Below are 16,393 nucleotides of genomic sequence, written 5' to 3'. Positions count from 1 at the left end.
TAATCAACTTGTATGTACCTATCTATCTATATACCTATTTATCTATCTATCTATATGTCTATCGATATCTATTTGTGTATCTATTTACATGCCTATCTATCTATCTATCTATCTATCTATCCTTCAGCCTGGGCGCCCTCCTATCAGTAGCCTACAATGTGACACGGGAATCCTTCGTCACCAAGCGGCCCTACACGGAGGTCACCTACAGGGACAGCAGGAAGAGCGGCCTGCCCTTGCCAGCCTTCACCGTGTGCAGCCTGTCCGGGTTCTGGAAGTCTAAGATGAACAGTAAGTTGAATAAAGGAGTTTCAAGACACCTCCTCCTTCCGGCTGCTCATATTTGGGGTTACAACAGAGGATTGGACTGCAAAGTACTCGGCTTTCTGCGCCTTCCTCAGTCATGCCCATTACAAGCATGTCTTCCTTCACTGCATCCATGAACCTTCTTGTGGGTCTTCCTCTCTTTCTCCTGCTTTGTAGATTCATTTTCATTTGGAAGTCGAGCTGTGGTCCTCATCATCAACACATCATATCGCTGACCACTAAGCCGCCTCTCACTTTCGGTCATAATAACAACTATAAGGTTTTTAAGTAGCGTATAACTTCCCAAGCGTCATATGATAGGATGAAATATAGCAAACATTTTTATTACATTTACTCAAATAAGGCACACTTTTTTCCATAGACTTGTTGAAATGCGGCAAGGTTAATCCGTAGATTTACTGAAATGCGGCTAATTTTCTCCGTAGATTTATCAAAAAGCTTCAAAATTCCTCCGTGGACTTATTAAAATACGGCGACGTTTCTCTGTGAACTTAACGAGAATAAGACGAGGCTGCTTCACTTCCTGAGCCTCAAATATGGACAATCTAACCCCTTCCTCCTTCTGCGTGGCTTGGCAGAATACAACGTGAGCAAGTCCCTGGCGTCGTACATCCTGCTGGCGGTGGGCGGGCCTGAGGTGGTGAGCAGCACCCTCAAGACGGACACACGCATGGTCAGGGTGTTCCAGGACGAGCTGACGACCTTCCTGCAGGAGCGGAACCTCACCCTCAGCCAGATGATCACCCTGCTCTCCCCCACGTCAGTATGAGCACGCCCCTTCAATGTCAGCTGTCACTTCCATACATTAATCCTTCCAGTGTGATATTTCCCTAACCATCTAGTACTTATTTGTTTCTATACTACAGTCTCTTAAATACGCAGTTCTGTAGCTTGGAATTGGTTTGTAATTACCATCTATTAACCCTTTCAGTGCCACGCAATCTTTCACATAATCATCTATAATTTGTTGTAACTACAGCCTCTTAAATACGCAGTTATGTAGCTTAGAAAATATTAAATTAACCTCAGTCTTTGTTTTTTTTTATTATTATTATTTGTCCCTTTGAATAATTCATTACTGTGTTCTGAATGTTAGCGAAGAACGACCATACCAGAAAAGGGTTAAGATACTTCCACAGCTCATCCATGATAATTCCTGACGTGATAAAGCCCTCCAACCTAACCTAACCTAACCCAACCTAACCTAACCCAACCTAACCTAACCTAACCTAACCCAACCCAACCTAACCTATCCCAACCCAACCTAACCTAACCTAACCTAACCCAACCCAACCTAACCTAACCCAACCCAACCTAACCTAACCTAACCTAACCTAACCCAACCTAACCCAACCTAACCTAACCTAACCTAACCTAACCCAACCCAACCTAACCCAACCTAACCTAACCTAACCCAACCCAACCCAACTTAACCTAACCCAACCCAACCTAACCTAACCTAACTAACCTAAACTAACCTAACCTAACCTAACCAACCTAACCTAACCTAACCTAACCAAGGCTAATCAGTTACGAGGAAGTTGTTATTGAGAGGAACTATTGAAATGTTTATGGGGAAGAAGTGTTTTGGGGAGAATTCGTGATACCTAAACGTGTGTGTGTGTGTGTGTGTGTGTGTGTATGTGTTATTGCTAACCTACCCAGCACTGTAGCCCTGTACCGCGTGCCCACAGATGCGAGGACGTGGTGGCAGGCTGCTACAACGACGTGGAAACCTTGCCAGGGTGAGTTGTGCAGCCATGGACAGAAGTAGAGAACAGAAGAACACACACACACACACACACACACAGATTACGGACGGCAGAAAACAAGCTAACTGGTCCATTTGGTGATTTAGTTTCTAGTGCAGATATTTACCCTCCGATCATCGTCTGGAACATAAGATACAAAGGGAAGCAGAAGGGACAGCCAGCTAGTTCCACAAAGAAAACGGGTAAAATGAAGTAGTAGATAAGAAAAGAAACAAGAGAAAACGAACGAGTCAGTCAAATTAAAGGGGTAACTACATGAATAAAGGGAAGAAGTTGGCAGAAACAGCTTATTAAAAATTAAAAAAAAACGGATAAAACGAAGCAAGGAACAAGAAAAGAAACAAGAGGAAACGAATGAGTCAGTGAATTTGAATTGATGGAAAACTTTACCTTTACTTTTCTCCCTAGCCAACGTGTATTTTGACCTTATTCTGAAATTTCTCTGTGCCGCACCTCCACTACATTAAAAAGGCTCTAGTTGAAGCTGCTATCTTTTAAAGGGTGTTCTTATGGTTCTACTGTCAGATTGACATGATATCTACATTATCAAAAGGAGAAACACTCGTGGGAACCCGGCTTATCATCTGTGGCTTTCAAAATTAATCGTGATGAAGTGACACCAGTTTTTAAGGATATTTTCGTGGTTCTAGTGACAGATTAGCAGCACTTCAACATTACTAACAGGAGAAACACTCGTGGAAAAGCGGCTAATCATCTCTATGGCATTTGAAAATAGTCGTGATGAATTTACACAGGTTTTTAAGGGTGTGCTTCTGGTTCTAGTGGCAGGTAAACAAGATGTCTACATTATCAACAGGATAAACACTCGTGAAAACCAGGCTAATCACCTTTGTGGACTTTGAAAATAGTCATGGTAAAGGTACACAGGTTTTTAAGGGTGTTTTTTTTTTAGTGTATCTGAAATCTGTCTCTGCTTTGTCTGTACGGTCTGAAATCTGTCTCTGCTTCGTCTGTACGGTCTGAAATCTGTCTCTGCTTCGTCTGCCTTAATATTCGTGGAGAGAGAGAGAGAGAGAGAGAGAGAGAGAGAGAGAGAGAGAGAGAGAGAGAGAGAGAGAGAGACCAAAGCGTTTCTGAAATCTGAATACGAGCCTTTGTGTGTTTGGCAGGAAGCTGTGTTGTGAGAAGATGTTTCGCCCCAGCATCACCACCCTGGGCCAGTGCTTCTCTACCCTGGGCGTGACGGGGAACACCTCCTACTACAAACAGACCACCGCGGGGCTCATTGGTGGCACTCGCATCATTTTTTCTATCAACCTGGACGAGTATATGGGTGAGGGAGCTCTTGTGTGTTGCCGACTCTCTCTCTCTCTCTCTCTCTCTCTCTCTCTCTCTCTCTCTCTCTCTCTCTGTGTGTGTGTGTGTGTGTGTGTGTGTGTTATCCATTCCTGAAACTAATGATATTCCTCCTCCTCCTCCTCTTCCTCCTCCTCCTCCTCCTACTTCTCTTCCTACTCCTGTTCCTCCAATTCTTCCTATCCTTCCTTCTCTTTATCCTCACCATCAACGTCTCCTCCTCCTCCTCTTCCTCCTCCCACCACAACCACTACTACTATCCCCTCTTCCTCCTCCTACTCCTCCTCCTCCTCCTCCTCCTCCTCCTCCTCCTCCTCCTCCTCCTCCTCTTCTTCTTCCTCCTCCTCCTCCTCCTCCCTGACAGAGTACGACCCTAACGTTGTGTCGACGACCTCTGTGAACGAAGTCGGCATCCACGTCTCCTTGTCCCATTTCGACGTGACGCCCACAGTGGCCTCCAACATGCACGCTGTTCGCATTGCGCCTGACACATCCGCCAACATCGCCCTCTCCATCACCAGGGTCAGGAGGCGGTGGTGGTGGTGGTGGTGGTGGTGGTGGAGGAAGGGGAAAAGGTTCTGTTGTGTGGTGAAGCAGGAGGAAGAGGAAGAGGAGGAGGAAAATGGTTTGGTGTTTGTTGAGGAGGAGGAGGAGGAGGAGGAGGGGTTAGTGGTTGTGGTGAAAGAGGAGGAGGTAATGCTGGAAGAGGAGGAGGTAGTGGTAGAAGAAAGAGGAGGAGGAGGAGGAGGAAAAGACACCTAATCAAACCACAAACACAGACACAATCAATCAATAAAAAAACAAAACAAACAAAATTAAAGACCCAACACAAAACACCACCACCACCACCACTACCTTCACCTTCACCTTCACCGCCTCCTACAGATAGACCACCAGGAGCGCTACATCAGGGACTGGCCTTGGAGCAGCCAGTACTCAGAGTGTGTGATGGAGCACGAGTACCAGGACCTGACGGAGGCGAGGCAGATGAACACAGAAAACAACTTTTACTTCGCCTTAATGTATCGTCACTGCCTTCTGCTGCATGCTAACTGCTCTGCTATCCCCATGAGGCTGACGGACGACCAGACGGGTAAGCAGGAGGAGGAGGAGGAGGAGGAGGAGCAGGAGAAGGAAGAAACAGAGGGTTAAGATAAAAAGTTGTGATAGAATGTGCTGGTGTGAAAGATTGTGGTTATAGGGAACAGGGTCAGAGAGAGAGAGAGAGAGAGAGAGAGAGAGAGAGAGAGAGAGAGAGAGAGAGAGAGAGACTAAACAATCCTTTCCTTCCTCCTCAACTATCTCTACCCACTCCCTTCATCCACCCATCCACTCCTACCATACTCTTCCCCTTCTCCACCCATCATTTCCTTTCTTTAACCATCCTTCCTTCCTTCCAACATACAAACTCACGTACTGATCCTCATAAACCTTCCTCCCTTCCTTACCTACCAACCTTCCTGACCCTCCCTTCCTCCCTCCCTTCCTTCCCTCTGCCCTTCCCTGCCCATCAGCCGAGTGCATGCCAGACCAGGTTATCCACCACCTCTTCATCCACAACGAGGTGAAGGCGTGTGTCCTCGAGAACCTTCACCAGTATGAGAACGGTAAGTGAACACAGGGACACTCTTGCCACCTTCCTGTGAGCTGAGGTGCAGGTAAATTATCAAGCCATGTCCTGTACTGCCTCTCTTTGATTTGAGACCTCCTACATCACCTTCCTATGGCTTGAATTAATGTAAGAGAGAAATATCAAAGGCATCTCTAGAATTGACTTTAAGTTTCTCGTTTTCTACTGTCTTCCTATGACTTGAGTTACTGTAGAGAAATAACAAGGGGTTATCTTCACTTTCACTCCTCTACAGCCTTCCTATGACTTGAGATGCTATAAAAAAAAAATATATAAACGCACATCTAGGGTTAATTTTAAGGTTTACTTCTCTGATGACTTCCTATGACTCTATCTGCTGTGAAATTACAAATACACAACCAGCACCACCTTCCTATGACTTAACATGCTTTAAGAGTAGAGTATCAAGGCACATAGGTTAATCCATTGGTGTGTTGACGTGTTTCAGCCACCAATCGGCTTTGCTACACCACCTCCCTCACCAGGCAACTCAGCTACACAGACCTCAAGAAAGATAGTCTGCTGGAGTTTCGTCAATCGCCTAAGTAAGTAAGGTTTGCATACTCGTGGTCAGAAGTCATGTGGTTTTTTATATTCATTTTAATTTTCCTTCTTTTTTTTTTGTCGTTTTCTTTCAGTGTTGTGTTTTCAGTTTAATTTTCCATGGTCATTTTCTTTTTTTCTTTTTTTTTTTATCAGTCTTTCGTCTTCAACATTTCTTTTCACACTCACTTCTGATGTTTTTTTTTTCCTTTTTTTTTTTTTTTTCATCAGTCTTACCTATTCAATCTAATTTTTCACACTCACTTCTAATGTTTTTTTTCCTTTCTTTCTTGACTTTTTTCCCACCAGTCTTATGTCCTCAGTCTAACTTTCCTCACTCACTTTTATTATTTCTCCTTTATCTTTGCCTTTTTTTATCATCAGTCTAACTTCCAACACTTACTTCTTTAGTTTCTCTTTTATCTTGCTTTATTTTTCACCAATCTTACGTCCTCGCCCAAACCATCCACACTCGCTTTATTTGAAATACGCAGGATCATTGTATTATCACTAAACTATATGTTCTCTTACTTCTATTTCCTTGTTCATTTCCTCGTGCTGACAACCTCCATACAAAACCAGACACGTGACAGGATGACGTGCTCTGAAATACTTTAATCTTTCATCAGGACAAATTTCAAAGGCTACAGCTATGATAAGTAAGGTTCTCATGGGTGTTTCTCTCTCTCTCTCTCTCTCTCTCTCTCTCTCTCTCTCTCTCTCTCTCTCTCTCTCTCTCTCTGCAGATCATCCCTCGCAATGGCTGTCGTATATTACTCTGAGTTGGGCTACACGGAGTACTATGAAAGAATTCCCACTTTCTCCACGTGGTTCAGTGAGTACACACACACACACACACACACACACACACACACACACACACACACACACACACTAGAATACATTACCGAAGGGGTCGTGTGTTTAAAAATAATGAGTTTTTTTTAAGGAAGAATGTGATAAAACAATACTACATGACAGAACACACAGCTTAATTCACTCCTATATATAAAGTAAATAGATAAATGTTTATATAAGGGTAAGGGATAACTATTAGGTAAGAATATACGTTTTTTTCCTTCATTTAATTTCTTACATTAAATCTTCCTAATTTTTATTTTTTCTTTATTTTTTTCTTATTCATTTATTTTTTTTTATAATTTTTTACAACAGGACCGAACTGCATTTAGAGTACAAAACTATGATAATCATTATTTTTTAAATTTTTACATAGATGATTTTGAGGATAAAACACGTCGAAAATACTTCATTTTGCCTCTCTTTTTTTTTTCATAAAGAGTGGCGCTGGTAAAAAGGAAGGAAACAAACGAAAAAGAAAACCTAGTGAATTGCCAACCCTTAAAAAAAAAAAAAAAAAGTCAAACAGATAGTCCAAACTGAAGGACAAATGCTTTTAAAACTCTACAACACTAATACTAAATGTTACCAAAAGACAGAACACAACGAGCTTGACTCCTGTACAATTCAGTCACATAAAACGCAATTCTCATTTCTGCTCTTAGATCAACCTTTCCCTCCCTCCTGCAGGCGACCTCGGCGGGCAGATGGGCCTTTTCCTGGGGGCGTCTTTCATCACGACAGTGGAGCTGTTCTTCACTGTCTGCAACGTGGTGCGCCTGGCGGTGTATCGGGCCGTGAGGGTTATAAATGATAAGCTAAACTCTAAAAACTCCACGGGTTAAGAACTAAGATGAGTATTGGTTTGAACATAGTAATAAAGGAAAATACGGGAAGCTGCACGAAGCCATCAGGCCTACAAGTGGCGGTCACTGCATGAAATATGAACTAAAAATAGAGTATTGGTTTGAACATCAGAAAGTATGGGAAGCTGCAAAACGCCATCAGGCCTACACGTGGCAGTCCCTGTATGAAACACGTCTACCTATTTCCACCTATCATCCCCGTCCATAAATCTATCTCGTCTTTCAAAGCTCGTTAATGTATCAGCACTAACAACCTGATTGATGAATCTACCATTCATCTACCACTTTATTTGAGAACCACTTCTTTATTTATTTATTTATTATTATTATTATTATTATTATTATTATTATTATTATTATTATTATTATTATTATTATTTATTTATTTATCTATTTTATTATTTTTTTTTTTACAAGCTTACTCATTTTCTTATTCTATCCTGATTACTGATCCTGAAAAGTTCGCTTACGGTACTCTTGTTTTATCTCCTATACTTCTATCAGGTCCCTTATAAGCTACGTCTAAGGAATGTATTTATTTTTTTTTAAGCTTCGGTCTCCTTTCATGAGGAATACTCCTTATTTACTTTATGCTTTTAGTCAGTCTCCTTTGTAAAGATTCTGGGAGAGAGAGAGAGAGAGAGAGAGAGAGAGAGAGAGAGAGAGGGGGGGGGGGTAGCCCGCTAGAGCAACAAGCGCGGGGGTCTGTAAAACAAAAACAAATTCAATGCTTATATCAACAAGTTTACAATTAATCAATTTACCTTCAAGGCGACTGGCACTCCTGTTCCTCTTTAGCTCGAGGCATCTCACGGCACTCGCTGATAAACGAATTATGTGTAAATAATACACCAATGATTTGAATGCGGGGAAAAGAGGAAATGATTGGCCTATTTGTCACTCACAGCTGACGGAGGAATACTGACATTGGCGGGTGTTTTCTTTCGGTTCCCGCCGAATTTGTCACGTCTCATTCTTTATTATTATCCTATTAATCCCCAAATAATCCTGTAGTAATTCTGTGCTGCATATGTATGTCCTTATTAACATTAAACCATCATTAGCAGCTTGTTTTATTATATACCTTGTGTATATTAATTAACATCAAACCATCAGTAGCTGCTTGTTTCATTTTCCCTGGTAATGTAAGGAAGCTGCAGTTGAACTTCCTTGTGTATCACTTGGATTTGTATTTATGACATCCACCTGGGATTTCATTATTAACATTAAATCATCAGTAGCTACTTCCCGTGGTAATGCAACACCAAGGAAGCTTAGAGAGTCATTCCTTGGGCTCCCCCTTGGCTTTGTGTTCCTGACGTTTACCAGAGATCGTACTAATATTAATCTATCAATAGCTGCTTGTTTTATCCTACCCTATTCTTCTTTTCGATGTCACCCATGGGTTTATCAGGATCTCCTAACATTAATAAACGTTTACGAGGGATCTCCTGAACATTAATAAACGTATATCGGGCGTCTCATTAACTGTAAATCATCAGTAGCTATGTATTTGTGTTATTTTCTCTCTGGTAATGCAGCTCCAAGGAAGCTAGAGAGAGTTTCTTTGGGCTCGTGCCTCTTGTAATCCTGACGTCAGTTTGTTTACAGGAGGTCCGCAAGTCAGGCAGCGCGGGGAGGGATAAGCGTGGTGTGCATGTTTTGCCATATATTCCTCATATTCCTATCATCCGAGAGCTGTTTCCCTAGACATGGCGAAAGCAGTGGCCCAGAGCATCAGACTCAAGCCTCACCGGGAACTCTTCGACCCTGACTTCGAGGGGTACAAGTTATCCAGTGACAGCGAGTTGACTGTCTACTCCCGCCCAGCCTCTGACGGTAGATTATCGGGAACCGGGTTTTTTTTTGTGTATTCCTGCCCAGAATTGCTCTTTATTATTTGTTATGGTGAATGTATGTGATAGGGCCGCTTCCCTGTCCTATCCCATCCCATTCATCTTTGAGGAATGGTGTGAAACGGGAATTTGGATGGGGAAGGTAATTTGCTGTCACCTGACATAAAAGTAATTTAAACCATTATTGATCTATTCAAATAACCTACCTGTGTTTATCTAGACATCCCATTCTACTAAAGCTAATTCAAGCTATCAGTCAATCAACTGCTGACAGATCAGTGTTCTTATTAGCTTAGAGAATAACTTAGCTTATTGCAGGGACAAAGTTTGGCATTTTCAGGGGAGCTATGTATGCTCATGCAGGGTCACCTTTCATGGATGTTCTGCTCCTCCTGCAGTGTGAGTGCCATTCATCCCTCATTTAGTTAATTTAATTTTGTCTAATGTGTTGATCATGACCGGGTCTGCATCTAACTATTTTTCACCTCTCTACTGTTTCTTGAGGTAAAAACAAGGAAATGTTGTGCAAAGCTTTATTTCTGTAAGCCTGCTGCATAATTTTGAGTTAATTTTTACTATAATGAGGAATATCTTAACAATTGTTTCCTCACATAGGTGTGCAGCACAAGGTCTGTCAGTCCACATGTTACCTGCACACCAGACTGCAGGCACTCCACAACCACCTGTTCCAAGACCCATTCCATCCCCTCTCTGTGTACTTCTTCAACACCAGAGGCCACCTGGTGAAGTGCAGCTACTCGGAGGTGAGCACTCCACTGAAATTCTTCTTCTTCTTTTCCCGTTTCCCTAGTCAGAGGATTTCACTGTTTATGAGTTTCCTCCAGTGCAGTACTGAAGTTACACATCATAAGATAGCAGTCACAAAAGCTTGTCTTATGAGAAAAAAGATAACACTGTAATTCTTTACTGCTTAATGAAAGTCAGTTTATTAAATATGCACTGTAATGATCACAATTATGAAGCATGTATATGCTTTATATAAAAATAAGCACTATAATAACTTTTTTTCTCCATCATTGCACTTGAGAGTCTAACACTAATTCTTGATATCCTGGTCTTGCCTTCAGGGATCAAGACTAAGTGTAGGGGAGGCGACCTGGCAGGCAGAGATTGGGGAGGCAGCAGAAGGGGAGGGAGACTATTACTATCCACCAAGCCTCAAGTTTCCAACCTCTGAGCTGGCCGTGGTGTCAGACGGCCGAGGGAAGCTGTCTGTGCTGAAGACTGAGGACCGCGCCAGCACACACAGCTGGGTGGTACGACTCTCTCTCGGTGTGAATGAAGATCTTTAGGAAAGGAGTTGCCAAACATTCATCAAGGAAATGTAGATGTAAATGGAAACATCAAAATTTTCTTATCCAAGAGATAACTTGCTTTTGCTCTACATAAAAATAGCATTAAAGACTCTAGTGATGCTTTATTTTGTATTACAGGCAAGTTTTGAGACGAAGAGTGACCACGGTGTGCTTGCTTATGCAGGAGTGAAGGGTGACAACAGGGAGCTGCACTGTCTCCTTGTCTCCATCACATCACCCAGCAAACTCCACGAGGATCCAGATCTTGTGGTGGCAGACGAGGCTTTTTGCTCAAAAACAGACACCACAGTGCACCTCATCCGATGGCTTGTTCTTGCTGAGAAAGGTGTGGCTTTTGTGTCCATCCAGTGACAAGAAATTAGATTAATGCATTTTGCACACATACACAAGCATAACTCAAGCCATTATCAAATTTGATGGACTACTACTTTACCGCTGAGCTGCACACACAGTAGCTTTGATCTTCCTCCCAGCCTAATTCCTATTCAGGGCCACCATTTCTAATGAACCTTTTGCATATGTTTCTGTCTTGAAACATTCTTTCATCTAATCCTTTGTCCCTCATGTCATCAACACAGTCCTTCCACCAGATCCTTGGTCTTCCTCTTTGCATTCTTCTCACTTCCATTTCCATGACTTTTCTTGCAATTTGCTCTTCTCCATTTCTTCTCATCACATGACCAAACCATCTTAACGTTGCTTCCTGAACTGACAGCACCTGTGATCTAAATGTATGTCAAGGCTTTTCATGAACATTATCTTTGCAGAGTCAGGGTGGGAGGTGAGCTGCAGCAGGGCAGTGGCTGGCCGAGGTGTGCTGGAGTACTGTACTGTGGATAGTGAAGGAACAGGCCTCCTGCTACTGTGTCATTCCAACTACTTCTTTGTGGGTGACTCAGTGAAGCCTGTCACCAAGCCAAACCCTCAGCCAGAAAAGTCTTCCAAGGAACAGCCAAAGTTTACCTTTCAGCAGAATGATGGTGAGAGAATACTGTGCTCATGCTGCTTTTCTTTCTTTCCTGTCCTTTTTACGAGTGATGAGGTGCTGATCAATTAGTACTGTAATATTTTTTGCATTTTTCCTATATTATTAATTTCACTGTAATTTCATATCATAAATTCATTCTCAGAGGATGTCACTGTTTGGCTGAAGATTGGGTCAGCCACCAAGGATGAGATGCAGGTTAAAATCACTGTGAATGAATTGGATGTGCACATCAAAGACACACCCTCCCTCCAGGCACACTTTCTGCACCCCATCAAGGAAGACTTGGCCACATGGACCATTGGTTTGTTTTGTGTATATTATGAATATTTGTATTTATACCAAAAAAATGTTCCACCTCCAGACAGATTAACTTTTTTGTAAATTACTGTTATTTCTTGTACTCCAGGAATTTTAGAATTGCTTCTGAGAAAAATAGGTAACCAGAGGTATAAAAGAATTTTTAAATATCCATGATTGATTTGCCATAACATGACTACGAGCCAAATAGATATCTGAAACTTGATTGAACAGCTTGTGCTTTCATTCATGAAGTACAGGTAAAAATAATGAAAGCATATAATGTGTGTCTTAATCTGCAGGTGATGAGAAGCTTGAGCTGGTGTTGCCCAAGGCCATCAAGGGGGAGAGGTGGCAGTCCCTCTTCTCCTCCGAGGATGACGTGTGGGGGGAGGAGGTGCTCGACCCAGCCATGCTGGAAGAAATAAACCAGAACCTTGCCCATCTCACCTCAGACAAACTGGTGTGTTACCTGCCTTCTTGACTCTTCACTGCTGTTCACTGACTTATAATTTTTTGTGGAAGCTCACCCTTCTTCCTACTCCTCTTCAGAACCCTGATCCAAACCTAGACAAGCCAGCATATGATCCTGAGCAGCTTGAGGACTGTGACACGGCATCTGAGGACTTGCTTCTCATGCGCCTGGATGGCTCCTCCCACCAGTTGACAAACTATGGCCAGCTGGGAGCCACTCAACACCTCTTCAATATGCAGGTGAATTTTGTTATGATAAACTGTGCACTTGCCTAATGTTGGTCTTTCTTAGTTTGGGTTTTGTCTGCTGTCGTGCTTTGCCCCGCATGCCACAACAGTCTATGCCAGTGTATCATGGTATCTGGGAAGGATAATAGGTTTTATTGATCTCATGACATTCCTCTCCATTTCTCCATTGAAGTTTTTCTCTTCTCGCTAATTTCTTTCCATTTTTCATTCATTCTTTACATTTGTTCTGTGCTCTCCTCACAGGTGGATGAGGCAAGTGTGCCAGCTTTCTGCATCAGACATGATGTGGATGCTGTATTGTGGCAGCCAAAGAGGGAAGTCCAGTTTGACCACCTGGCCACCTATCACGCCTTTGGCTTCGTGAGGGCCTCCAAGACCACTGCCAAGTTTACATGTGGAGCACAAGGTCATGATGAGTCTTTTGTGTGTTGTACAGAAGGACTTTATGGACTGTGGCTCATGCTTGTCTTATGATAAAGTGTAGAATGAGCCTGTGTGTAATGAAGTGTTGCTAAACTATCACCCAGCCCACAGATCTATCATGAGTCATGTGTCTGTGTGTAGTACAGAAGGACTTTGTGGACTTGAGATCATATTTGTCTAATCGTAACATATAGAATGTGCTTGTGTGTAACCAAGCGTTGCTAATTAATAAACTACATGTATGTGTTCATGTGTGTAATCAAGTGTTGCTAAAACAATTATCAACCCACAGATCTGTCGTACGTGGCTGTGGCAGAAGTGCGGAGCCACGTGTATGTGTTCTTCCAGCCTGAGGGTCTGCAGGGGGAGCTGCGAAACAGGAAGTCGGGCCGTCGCCTCCACAAAGTGTCCCGCCAGCTGGTGATCTCCCTCAAGAGCCACTCCGAGGTGCTGGGTCTGTGTGCCACACCCAACATTCTCTTTGTGCTAACAGACAAGATGCTGTATGCCTACTGTGTGCATAACTCCTAGTGTTGTGATTTGTATTTTGGCATCATCATTCTGCTTAAGTTTTTACATTTTTCCACAAGATTACACATTGTTCTGCATCTACGTGAAGTTAGAGTCTGAAAATTTATATAAGTTTCATTCCACAGATGGAGTAAGTTTTGAATTGTTATTGTAATGTAACTTTCACTCGGACCTCCTTTTAGCAGCCAAGGGAGTAGAAGAAACAGTGTGTCAGAGGAAACAAAAGAACTGTCTCTCTCTCTGCTGCTTGTTTTGTGTATCCTCAGTCCTTGTAAGCACTGTAATGAAAGTAATGAAATACTGTACACTTGAAATGGTATTCAGGTAAGAGCATTTCACATACACCATCAAAATTAACTAATGAGTAGGAACTCTCTCTCTCTCTCTCTCTCTCTCTCTCTCTCTCTCTCTCTCTCTCTCTCTCTCTCTCTCTCTCTCTCTCTCTCTCTCTCTCTCTCTCTCTCTCTCTCTCTCTCTCTCTCTCTCTCTCTCTCTCTCTCTCTCTCCACAGTCTGCCATTACAAGATTAAAGTATGCAACACATTGCAGGTTGTAATAGTTATTGACTGTGGTAAAAAGAAAACTCATACAGGGTTGAAACTCCATTTGTCTCCCAAGAACCTAGAAAGTGGGTGTAAAAGGCTGGTGACACCCAGACAGAGGGGTGCTTCAATGATAGGCAGTGTTAATGATGGAGGTTTTCTTTATCTGGAGACCTTTCCCATCTTTTTAGTTACTGGTGAATGTAGTCACTTAAAGAGGATTTATCTTTGGACCAGTGAGTAGGTTGATATTGTTAAATAGACCTAGTTTAGGTCCCTGGGAATTATGCAAGTTGATACTTAATGTTCTGCATGTGTGGTGTTTTATGCTGAGTATACGTTACTCACCTAATTGTACAGGTTAGGCAAATTAGTACCGGAACATTCTGCTCATGTCTGTACATCGAAACCTCGGTTCACGAATGTTCCTGTTCCATAACATGTTTTTGCCTCGGTCCATGAATGGTGTTCCAGTATGCGAACGCACAAACGCCTCGCAAATCCCCTCAACTGCCAAGCACACTTGTGTTTTGGCGCCCCTGCTATGAACAGTAAATATCATACACTGGCAAGTCTTAGGCGTCAGGCCATGTTTGAGAGGCCTAGACATGGGTCCCCCTGCCCTCTCCTACCTTCAATAAAATGCATACCTTCATATTTAGCCTACCATTTCTTACTTTGACTTTCAGGATGTTTGGAAAGATGATTCGAGAGGAAATGACACGAAATTTCACCTTACGTCAAACATTGGTTGGCTGGAAGGGAACGTTGGAGTACATGAGTCTGTAAGGCAGGGATTTTTGCTCTACGCATGACAGCACAGCATGTACTCTGCCACCCCTTCACATTTCACCTCGTGTTACAAGTGGATAATGGGGGGGGGGAGGTTGGACAGGTTCCCAACACCCCATTCTAGGACTGTGTTCCCCAGTAGTCTTTCCTTCCCTTTCCTTCCTTCACCCTCTTCCTCACCTCTCTCTCTCTCTCTCTCTCTCTCTCTCTCTCTCTCTCTCTCTCTCTCTCTCTCTCTCTCTCTCTCTCCACAGTCAATTCGCAAATTAGTCTGGAACTGATCATCTAGAGAAGAAAAGTATGCAACACCACTTAGTAAACCAGCACAAGCCAATCAAATATGTTTGCCTTTTTTCGCATAATTTTTTGTTACCCTTGGCCAGTATAACATAAAACATAAATATATAAAACATTAAGATATCCCACAGAGGGCATTTCACCTATGTTTACATGTTCCCTTTGTTCATGTTGTCTCACATTGCCGTGCCCTCTGTGGGATATCTTTGTGTTATAAATGTTTTATATTTTTATGTTTTACGATATACTCAATATTATTTTACTTTTTTAGCCTGATGATGCCTTCTGCGTAAGGTGACACGTTGCAATAAATGAAGAAGAAACTCTGTGTCTCTGTTCACACACACACACACACACACACACACATATATATATATATATATATATATATATATATATATATATATATATATATATATATATATATATATATATATATATATATATATATATATATATATATATATATATATATATATATAAAGGGAGGGGGTATGAAAAATGTCGGGATGGGGAGGCGGACATGGATTGGGGTTGACAGAGGTACGGCTTGACATGTCACAACTTCTGGCCTATGATATTTACCTATTAAAATCCTTTGAGTTGACATGTCGCTTTAGTTAAAAATAAAGGTAGGAAGGCTGCTTCATCAAGTAGGAGCCGTCTGCAAAGCTTGGCAGATTCAGTACTAAGGCGTGTGAGAAGCTCAGAGATCGAGTGCTTTGAAAAGAAAAGGAATGCCAGTGAAGTATTACTTGCTGGAAAGTGGACATTAGTTTTATTTTTCGTGGTTCTTTATTAATGAACATGTTTGTCAGACCTCTGTGACTGCTAGCGGACTTCTTATCTTCCCGTACTTATAACACTTCGTAACTTAGGGCGTTGAGTTAATACTGGAATCAACATGAGGTTTCTATAGTTTGTTTCTCTTAACTCCCTTAACTGCTGCGGTGCGTCATCTTAGAACTTTCCCAGCACTAAAAAATGGTTTGTGCATTTATTTTATTTATTTATTTATTTATTTTATTTATTTTTACGTTACGGAAATATTTATGAAAGCTAAACATAGAATAACGTCTGAAAAGTTATGAGTATTGAAGGAAAAAAATTGTTGAGCAGTGAAAGTGATAGTTATTTTAAGTTTGTTTGCTCGAGAATGTGTTGCTCCATTGAAATAATCTTAGTAAGGGAGAGAGAGCATCTGTTACAATTCAGCATCTTATCTCCCACTGTTTTTGTCATTCTTGTTCTTATTCTTGTTCTTTTTAAGGGTTGATGAGCTAAACCTTTTCAA

At 42.0% G+C, this 16,393-nt stretch overlaps 2 protein-coding genes across 2 annotated transcripts; both read left to right on the top strand.

Annotated features, from left to right (window-relative positions):
* The first annotated feature begins 698 nt into the window (after window positions 1–698).
* Window positions 699–6,224, top strand: LOC135089365 (uncharacterized). The gene is made up of 9 exons (XM_063984931.1): window positions 699–708; window positions 906–1,086; window positions 2,022–2,072; window positions 2,883–2,888; window positions 3,230–3,393; window positions 3,781–3,938; window positions 4,302–4,509; window positions 4,931–5,023; window positions 5,495–6,224. Exons 1-9 carry the CDS (start codon window positions 699–701, stop codon window positions 5,593–5,595), a joined length of 972 nt encoding a protein of 323 aa, XP_063841001.1. The 3' UTR covers window positions 5,596–6,224.
* A 2,675-nt stretch (window positions 6,225–8,899) lies between these two features.
* LOC135088870 (nudC domain-containing protein 1-like) lies at window positions 8,900–15,055 on the top strand. The gene is made up of 10 exons (XM_063983932.1): window positions 8,900–9,152; window positions 9,785–9,933; window positions 10,258–10,446; window positions 10,624–10,831; window positions 11,274–11,486; window positions 11,637–11,795; window positions 12,094–12,254; window positions 12,344–12,505; window positions 12,758–12,920; window positions 13,230–15,055. Exons 1-10 carry the CDS (start codon window positions 9,026–9,028, stop codon window positions 13,466–13,468), a joined length of 1,770 nt encoding a protein of 589 aa, XP_063840002.1. The 5' UTR covers window positions 8,900–9,025; the 3' UTR covers window positions 13,469–15,055.
* Window positions 15,056–16,393: the final 1,338 nt, after the last annotated feature.

The sequence above is a fragment of the Scylla paramamosain genome, chromosome 32 (assembly GCF_035594125.1).
Source record: "Scylla paramamosain isolate STU-SP2022 chromosome 32, ASM3559412v1, whole genome shotgun sequence".
Taxonomy (NCBI): domain Eukaryota; kingdom Metazoa; phylum Arthropoda; class Malacostraca; order Decapoda; family Portunidae; genus Scylla; species Scylla paramamosain.
This window is presented reverse-complemented; position numbering and strand designations above follow the sequence as displayed.